The 10,404-nt window shown below is 34.3% G+C and overlaps 1 protein-coding gene across 1 annotated transcript; it reads left to right on the top strand.

Annotated features, from left to right (window-relative positions):
• The first annotated feature begins 7,948 nt into the window (after window positions 1-7,948).
• Window positions 7,949-8,788, top strand: LOC136229028 (short-chain dehydrogenase ptmH-like). Its single transcript, XM_066017570.1, has one exon. It carries the CDS (start codon window positions 7,949-7,951, stop codon window positions 8,786-8,788), a length of 840 nt encoding a protein of 279 aa, XP_065873642.1.
• The last annotated feature ends 1,616 nt before the right edge of the window (window positions 8,789-10,404 follow it).

Below are 10,404 nucleotides of genomic sequence, written 5' to 3'. Positions count from 1 at the left end.
GGATCGTACCACTTCTTTGGCGGGGAAGGATAGTTTTAAGGGCTTCAATATGAAGGGGTTCATTGTTGGTCCAAATGAGAAAGATGCGGAAAGTTCGTATTCCAGCAGCTTCCCTTTCTTTGTAGATATCCGACCCCTGAAGATCCTAATGGTTAAAATGAGGAAAGAGAGTTGATCGAGGCGGAGAAGAAGGCGTTGGAGCAACTTATAAGCTTTGATGTTGAATAAGATTATGTGGATATGCTTGAGATGCTTAGGAGCGGTCTGCCGTGTGTTTTGAAAGGCTCAGATGGGTGTGTTTATACTCTTGGCACAAATGAGTATGCTAGGCTTCTCCGAGGTGAATATCTTCTTTTGATGTTTTTGTTTTGTGTTGCAAGTCTTTATCACGTCTAACTCAGATATTTGTGCTTGTATATTTATGAGGAGGCAAAAGGGGGTCGCGACTAGGGTTGAGCTGTAATGGTCGAGGGCGTTCATGCTCCGAGAGAAAATGAGGTTACTATGAACAAGCTGGTCACTGTGGAGACGAGGTCAAAACCAGCAGAAAGTGTTTCTCATGAACATGCTACTCAGATTGGATCTGTCAGTGTGGTTAATCCTCATGAAGACGCGTTGTGTATATGATCTTTTGGTGTAGTTGATCCTCGTGAAGATGCTACACATATCGGGTCTGTGGGTGGGAGCAGTCCTCGTGAAGATGATACACGTATCAGATCTGTGGGCGTGGGTTGGGGAGGCAAGGTCTGATTTAGGCTTGACGTACCTTCTTTTGGTATGGAGGTGACTTTATTCTAGTCTGAGCCCGTCCTTCCCGACCCAGTGGGGGTCGACCACGTGCCCGATGTTATTGTTGGTTATATGCCTCTAGTTGAGGTTAGGGCATGTGTGTCCGAGGCGGACACGGGTACAGACGTGACTACTAGGCATCTTGTTGCGGAGCTAATTGTTGAAGCTTCGACTCGAGATAGCGGGGCGGCCACTGAATATGTCCATGTGGTCACATTGTTTGATTCTTAATCGTTCCAAGAGGATGTCATGGAAGGCACGTTAATACTAACACACTTAAGATATTTAAGATATTTAATTTGTCACTAACACACTTACAAAAAACTTGTTAAAATACTAACAACTAAGTCAGACATATACAAATTACACACAAAAAATTTGTCAATTTATAATAACCAACCAAAAACTTTTTCAATTTATCGACAAATTTATTTAAAATATCTGATGTGACAGTTAAATAGTAATCAAACTAGGTTTTTCAAATTTTCAGTAATATATAGTTAAAATTAATTATACTTGGAAACATTACAGTTAAATTTATAGGTGCCTTCTATGGTTACTTTGTTTTTGACAAAGTACCATTACTTGGTGTGTTTTCACCATTGGATGATGTAGTATAAAATTAATCCAATGGTGAAAACACACAAAGTAAGACTTACTTTGTTAAAAACAAAGTAAGCATAACCTTCATGGTGCCTTCTATGGTTACTTTGTTTTTGACAAAGTACCATTACTTGGTGTGTTTTCACCATTGGATGATGTAGTATAAAAACAAAGTAAGCATAGCTTATTATTTCATACAATAAAACTAAATCTTTAATTTTTTTTAAATATTAGAGTTAAATTTCATATTTATCCTATTTTTAAATCGTTCTTTCATGGAAACTAATTTCACATATGAAAAGATTTATATATATCTCTATATCGATTATAAATCTTTTTTTTTTGACACAAAGAAACAATTCATTAAAATTCCAAAGGAAGAAGATTAACAATACAAGGAGGAGGGTGTTCCTCCCAAGAACACGGATCAGACTGAGAGCCAGAAGCTCGTGCAAGAGCATGAGCCACCTGGTTCGCTGACCGCTTAACATGCTTAACAATGAAAAATCTTAAAGACTGTAAAAGAAATCTACAATCATCTAGAACAGCTCCTATATAGGAGTTAGAATAGTTGTTGCTGTGAAAAGCTTGAACTAGAAGCTGAGAATCAGATTCGAGAATAATATGATCAAGGTTATAGCCTTTTAACCAATTGAGCGTGCCTTTAAAACCCAGAGCTTCAGCAGTAAGAGCATCGGGAAGGCCAGAAATACGAGAAGAGTGGGCAGCAATGAACCTACCATTGGCATCTCGAATAACACAACCGAAACCGCTGCAATTAGGATCGCTGAAGCATGCCGCATCGAAGTTGCATTTGAGCCAATTCACGGGGGGAGCGATCCAGCGAGAGGGAGAATGGGTAGATGAAACAACACCCGAGCCGGGAGGATGAGGCTGAACAGCTTGCCACGAAGATAGAGCCACAAGAGCCGAGTGGAGGATTGATTCTGGAGAGAGGGTTAACCCTTGCCAAAGCTTCTTGTTCCTAGCTTGCCAAATATGCCATAGGATAGACATAACTTGACAAATCGTCTCTTTGGGCTTGGAAGTGAAGATACCAGCAAGCCAATCTGAGAGACAAGAGAAATTACAATTGATGCCCAAATTTGCCAATCGCCAAGTGGAGCCCGCAAAATCGCACCCCACCAGAATATGGAAAGAATCCTCAACTTGAGAGTGACAAAATAAGCAGAGAGGATCAAGGCTCACACCTTTGGATATAAGAGAGGAGGCCGTCGGAAGAAAATTTGACGAGGCACGCCAACAAAACTCTTTAAATTTAGATGGAACAGCAGCATTCCAAAGTTGAAACCACCAAGGAAATTGACGACCATGACGGGCGGCAAGAGATCTCATCAGAAAATTATACCCACTTTTGACAGTAAAAGTGTCCCTCCGATCAAATAGCCACAACCAGCCATCCTCTTTAGGTCGACTTGCAACAGGAATTTGACGAATCAAATCACGGTCTCTGTTAACAAGGCGAGAAAGAATGCCTTCGTTCCACCCAGTCCTAGATTCATTCATTAGGTCACTAGCCTTTGCATTTTGGAGATCCGACAAAATAGGGGTTTGAAGAAAGCCAGATCCTTCTGACATAAGCCAAGGGCTTTCCCAAATATTAAAGCTATTCCCTAAGCCAACTCGAATCCTGCTGCCCGCTAAAAGAAGAGGTTGAGCAGCCATCAAGCTGCGCCAAATATAGCTCGGGTTGGATCCAAGAGAGGCGGTGAGGAATGAGCCATAAGGGTAGTATCGAGCCTTAAGAACTTTGGCTGCTAGAGAGGATGAGTCACACATAATAGACCAGCCCTGCTTCGCTAGGAGGCTTAGATTGAATTCACGAATCTCATTCTTTAACCAACTAATTTCTCTCTATAAAGTAGCGCACTGAAATTTTGACTCTTTTTTTTTGAAGTATCAATGTAAAAAAAAAAAAAAAAAATATCACTTAAAGGTGAGTTGAGTTGTGTTTTGTGGGCTCAAAATCCACCTGGGCTTTTGATTGTATCTTTTCCCAAATGGGCCTGGGCTTTTGATTGTGTCTATTAAGGAATGCGTTTCTTATCATTTTTGAAAAAAATTCTACCATTAAATCATTATTTTAAAATTTTAAAGACTATTATTTATAAATTAAAAAGTTTAAAATATATTTTTTAGAATTTATAATTTATTTATAAAGTAGAATATAATATATAGAAAATAGTAATTAATTTTTATAATTAATTACTATTTTCGTAAAAAAATAAAATAAATGCTAGACTTAATAATCAGTTTCTAATTCTCAAGTTTATTGGTCTTGCCTTGAGGTACACATATTTTATTCATGGAAGACCAACTATCAATTGAGAGAAAATGGAACTACCCTCTACCAATAAGATAAATTTGGTTGTCATCTTAATTGTGATTATAAGGTTGATTTATTAGCATGAATGGATAACTTGTTTTCTTAATACACATTTGTGGTAAATTGCTAAAGAAGTCATATGTTTATGATGGATTTAAAGTATTCTTAATTTATGCTGAAATTAGTCCATCAATGTTTAACTCGCGAATAGATAAAATAGATGCATCCAACCATATAAGCATATCGGGCAGAAATCTCTCCAGCCCGCTTGTTACATTGACCGGCTAGTCCCATTAATTTCATCATAACATAATAAGAAATACACTTTAAATGTGTAAATATCCCCAAATTCAAACTTGTTTTGGATCAAGTAGAAATTGGTTGAAATGAAAAAAAAAGGTTATATCTATTACTATTAGGATGTTGGGTTGGGGTGTCATTTTCAATTCTGTTGTTTCAAAGTCGTGTATATAGTAGTGTAGGTGTTACATATTGTATTATTTATTTTGATACAAAAGAAAAATTGCCATAAAAAGAAGTAAGTGTCTTACTCATTCCTGGCTGGGTCTATGAAGAAGACAAAGCAAAAGTGGAAAACAGATTGAATCCATACATACACATCTCCTCCAGGGCCATTGTAGCAGACACCTACTACTTCTCTAATTTGGACTTTTTATTTATATTATATTATTCATGAATTAATCAAAACTTTCTCTTGATGAGACAATATAGGGATAGGGGTCCTAGGAATATATCTCTAAGATTGAATGAATTGCCCCATTCTTTCTTTCTTTCTTTCTTTAATGGTTACTCTGTTTGGGCTGTAAAATCTATTAGGGTCTTCTCTTCAGCAGGGCTAGCTAGTGTTTTAGATTGTCTTTTCTTCTTCTTCTTTCTTTTTTTATTTTTGGAAGAAAAAAAAATGAAAATGGGAGTAGCTGATGCAGGTCTAGAGAGAGAATCTTGATTCTGAATGGGACATGTCATTTTTTTTGGGTTACAAGAGACCATGACATTTCAATAAAGCTACTTAATCCAGTTTTTTCTTTAAATTCTGTTGCAGAGAGGATGGGTTTTAGTGGAGGGGCACTTTCTTGGTAACAACTCTTTACAGATATATAAAGCCTTACTATTTTAGTCGCTTCATCTTTCCTAAAACTGGTTAACATAGCATTTTGTATTTCAAATTATATTTTTGTCTTAATACATCATTTGTCAAAGTTTGATTACCTTTTTAACTTCCAAAGCTTTCTAAAATATCCAATTAGCTTTTTAAACTTACATAAAATATAGTCAATTGATTACTCGATTACAAAAAAAAAAAAATTAAATACGGAAGATATATTATATGCGTCTTAAAAAAAAGTAAAATGACCAAGACCGGGATATGCGGTTCTAATATTAGAGAATACAAGTTTTATAGTTGAGCGAGTAAGAATTTCATTTTTAATCTATTCTATGAATTAGGTCATGACATTCTAAGATGCTTGCAATACATCTTTTGCATTTAATTTTTTTTTTTTTTTTGCAACCGTGTAATCAATTGATTACATCTTACACAAGTTGGACCATCAGCACACTTTAAAAGTTCAAAGGACCAATCATGCTTTTTGGATAAGTTCAGGAGACAAATGATGTATTAAGCCTATATTTTTTTTACAGTTTTAAACAAGATTTGTACGGTTTCTTTTATAATGGTCAGATATTAACATGAAGTGTACCTTTAACTATCAACTTGTGAAACTACACCTAAGAAACCATCAGAGGGAATTTTTCAAAATCCTCTCTAGGATTCGAAGAAACCAACAACAAAAAAAAAGAAACTGTCGTCGTTGTTCTTCTTCCTTTCTCTTCCCATTTTCTGTTAAAAGTTTCTATTTTGATGATCTACTTTGAGGATGACGAAAGAAGTCTGTCTTCCTTCTTCCTCTTCCCACTGGGTTAGGATTTAATATTTTTTATTATTGTTTTTTTCTTTTTAGTCGGTGTTCATATATTTCATCGGATTTTTTCATCCATCTGAATTGTATCTACTTTTTTTTTTCTCTATGTAGGTAAGATTTGATTCCTTACTATTATTTTCTTGTTGTACTTATTATCTTTTGATCTACTTATTATGTTTTGATATAATGAAGTATAAACATTTTCTATCAAAAAAAATATCAACTTGAACTTTTAGTTCAATTGGTTCTATGAAACAAGAGTGGTTATTGGCACAATTTTTGAGTGAACTCTTTAATTGCATAATTTGGCAAAAGTTATGATTAAAATTGTATTATTTTGTATTTATTTCAAAGAGTAGGGGTTAATGCATAAAATAAAGTGAAAGCTAAGGGACTAAGGATGCATTTTGACATATATAAACATACCCTTGGTATCTATCTCTCTGGAGAAAAAGGGAAAGAGGGAATATGACCTTTAAGTCCCATGCTGAGAAAAACAAAAGAGTTTTGTAGTCTCTCTGAGACTGGGACTGAGACTGAGACTGAGTGGGGTTGCTATCCATAAACAACTTTTTCTTCTTCTGTTGACCTCTGTTCTGTTTGCCTATTTCGTTTTAGATTTTGTTTGGATTTTCTTCTGTATTACCCTCTCTCTCATTTATTGCTAATTTGCCCCTTTTACAATATCCAAACAATAAAGTCCCTTCATTTCTTATTTATTCACATAACACAACACTACTACTTCAATTATCCAATTATCAAATTTAATTAAACAATGATTACGAATTTAATTAATTTCCCTGATGCTTCTTTGTGCATTATATAAAAAAAATTGTTGATAATGCATTATTTAAATGTAGAATAGGGGTCTACTAGTCCACCTTATTCCTTTCACTGTCTCCGGTTTTACTTTGTGATGACAGAAGAAGAGGACATTAATGGAACATGTGTTTTCTTCCAATAATATAGCTTACAGGTAGAGGTAGAGGGATTAGCTTTATATAATTTCATGTGTTTGCTGCCAATTTGGCAACTTAAAGTTACCTATAGTTTATAGATTGAAAAAAAATCAAAATCTAAGGTATAGACTTTGTTCTCCAACTTGATGCCACATGATATCAGTGTTAGAGATAACTACAACAATTATCTCTTAATTATTGTGCAGTTTACTTTTACTTTGTAAATATCTCTTTGTGAGTAGAAATAATTATTTCTATTTTATGTATTTATCACTTTGAGGTTTACTTGTAGTTATCAACTTAGGAATCCTATGTATTTATTATTACATTCAATACACTTCTTAATCAAGGGGATTATTTCACTCAAAATCTAATTAGACTTATCAAACCTAATTGGTATTTATCATGGTATCAGAACTCATAAACGCTCCCGTTGGAGCTGCGGTCGCCTCCTCTACCTCCTCGCAAATGGCAGCAGCCACCATGTCTTCCCCCCTCTGCAATTTCCGATAGTCATCCAGCGAACCCTTTCCATCTCTTCCAACGCAAATATAAATCCGAATGACTCCTCCTGCCAGTCCACCATCCATCTACCGCAATCCATCAAACCAACCAGAACTCGTCCTACCAAGATGACTTTAAATTTACATTAAACTTTACTTTGATATTTAGTTTCAATATGCTAGACCGTGTTTTTTTTGTACTCATAAATATCTAATTTAAAGTTAAAAATCTTTTACTCATTCCAGTTGTGTCTGAAAATATAACTTTTATAATTCGAAGAAAAAAGATTTTTATAGTTTCTTTATAGCCACATTAGTTACAAAAAAAAACAAAAATTCCAAACACAAATGAAAATTAAAGTTATGCTAAATGAGTTTTATGTTTAAAGCTGACTTTTCTTATTACTAGAGAGATGTTATGACCAACAATAAAATAAAAAATGAGAGATTTAATAATTCAATCCATTAAAATCTGAATAATTAAGAGTCTAAGGTTGCTTTTCAAAAAAATAAATAAATAAAAGAATCACATTAGCAGTGGCTTTATGCATATGGATCAAATGCAACAAAAACAAATGTACAAAATCAAAACTATGAAAGATTGTAAACTAATAACCTCAATTTAGCCGGCTAAATTATTCATGAATTAAGGATATTCTAAAAGCATATTCTACTGATGAACAAGAGAACTAGGAGGTTTTTTTATGGACCAATTTAGTTATATGAACTAAAATGCATATCTATAAAAATAGGGTAAATTTCTAATCTATACTCCAATTTCACTAAAACAAAACCACTACATACATGGAAGGCCTTAAAGTTGTGCTAGTCACAGGATGTGCCAAAGGTGGCATTGGCTATGAGTACTGCAAAGCATTTGCCGAGCAAAACTGTCACGTAATCGCATCCGACATTCCTCAACGCGTGGACGACATGTCAGACCTAAAATCAAACAATATCGAAACACTAAGTCTCGACGTTTCATCAGACGAAAGTGTATCATTGACAATAAACAACATAATATCCAAGCACGGACGCATTGACGTGTTGATCAACAACGCCGGCATAGGCAGCACGGGGCCATTGGCAGAGCTTTCACTAGAAACAATAAGAAAAGCTTGGGAAATCAACACATTAGGGCAATTAAGAATGGTGCAAAACGTTGTGCCACACATGGCATATAGGAAAAGTGGTAGCATAGTGAATGTGGGCAGTGTTGTAGGGATGGTGCCTACACCTTGGGCAGGGTCATACTGTTCAAGTAAGGCAGGGGTTCATGCCATGTCTAATACATTAAGGGTTGAACTTAAGCCTTTTGGTATTAATGTGGTTTTAGTGGTTCCTGGTGCAATTAGATCAAACTTTGGTAGGGCTAGTACAGATAAATTGGGTAATTATGAGTGGAAATTGTATAAGGATTTCAAGGATGCTATTGCTGAAAGAGCTAGGGCTTCTCAAGCTAGTAAGGCAACTGATGCAACAATATTTGCTAGACATGTTGCTAATAAAGTTTTGGGGACTAAACCACCTAAGCAAATTGTGTTTGGGCATATGACTGGTTTGTTTGTTCTTCTTTCTTGGTCTCCCCTTTGGGTTAGAGATCTTTTCTTTTCTACTCGTTTTGGTGTAAACAAAAAGGTTTAGCTTTTTTGATTGGGATTAAGGTCAATTACACTCCAAAAGTTATTAGATATATTCAACAAGCATAAACTTGAGCTATAATCTTTAATTGGAAAAGGTAAAAAAAAAAAAAAGTTTTTTAATTTCATTTATTTGCAAATAGAAAAATATGAATTTTTTTTAAAGAAGAGATGTGTTGCATACCGTTGGCCAAATAAAAAAATTTCTAATACAGTTTGGCACGTCAACAAATCAATATATCATGTCATCAAAAAAATTAACAAAGTTAATAGTATCATAATGTAAGCAAAGTTAACAAATTAATATGGCATATCAACAAAATCGATGTACCACATCATTGAAGACATAACGTTAGTCCATCATTTTACTAATGATGTCACATTTCCTCTTTTTAAAAAAAATCTCATTATTCTACTGAATAAAATGAAACAATAATTATTTTTTTTTTTTACTTTTCCATTATTACTATGGCAATAACATTAGATCATTTTATGTTATAAGGGTAAAATGATCTTTCCCAATAATCTTAGGGAAAAAATTAGCATTATCCTATTTTCGTCCATTATATATCAATTATAGGATAAAGTATCAAAATAATCTTAATGTTATTGGAGAAGTGTCAATTTTACCTTCACGTACAAAATTACATCAATTTAACCCCAAATGTTTATGAAATTGTATTAATATAACCACAACGTTTAGAAAATGATGTCAATGAAATCTTAATATTCTAGCACTTTCTTCTCCGAAGTAATTAGACGAGGCTATAATTACATCATTTCATAAATATTCGAGTAAAATTAGTACTATTTTATTCTCGAGAATCAAATTAACACTTCCACAATAACTTTAATATCATTTTGATACCTTATCACATCAATTATATATCACTTTAAGAATGAATTTGAGGCAAAGAAGAAGAGAGCTGTACCTTTGCTGTATTTAGAGTTGTCCTTGCTCTATTGCTATTATTTTTCTCTCAAAGTGAGAACAAAAACCTCTATTATTTGTACACTTTATGTTTTATTGAAATTATGCAGATAGGTTGATTATTTTGTTTTGTTTTGTTGATTGTACATCTTAATAAAATTGTAAGATATTGAAACATAATTGTGCTTCCAATATCACAGCCAAGAATTGATTTCCCCAATGTGAATGTGAAAGCAAAGAATTTAGAGGCAGATGAAGACAGAAAGTAGCTATGTTGTTATATTAGAGAAATATAACACATTAATAATGTAGTTAAAGAGGGCATAATGGTCCAGAAGAGGGAAGGACAGATGAAGTAAGACCACAAATTGTAAGGAAGAAAAGGGAAAGGGTTTCAGTGAATAGTGACAGACCTTATTAAAAGCAAGCAGAGAAGAGAATAGAAAAGAAAAGAAGAAGCACCAACCAATCCATAGCCATATTGCATCCCACTAAAAGGGTCATGAAAATGAAAGAAAAAGCAATTTCTGTTGAGGCATAACAAAGGCTCTTTAGGTTGGGCCATACACCATTTCTAGCAATATTATGCTGGACCCTTATGGGTGGAGTGGAGTGGATTTACTCATCATTACTTCAATCAAATCTCTCTCTTCACTTCTCATTCCCTTTCCTTTCAAACCTATATCATC

Source organism: Euphorbia lathyris, chromosome 5, assembly GCF_963576675.1.
Source record: "Euphorbia lathyris chromosome 5, ddEupLath1.1, whole genome shotgun sequence".
NCBI classification, from domain to species: Eukaryota; Viridiplantae; Streptophyta; class Magnoliopsida; order Malpighiales; family Euphorbiaceae; genus Euphorbia; species Euphorbia lathyris.
The sequence above is the reverse complement of the archived record's forward strand: the minus strand, read 5'-3'. Positions and strand labels throughout refer to the sequence as shown.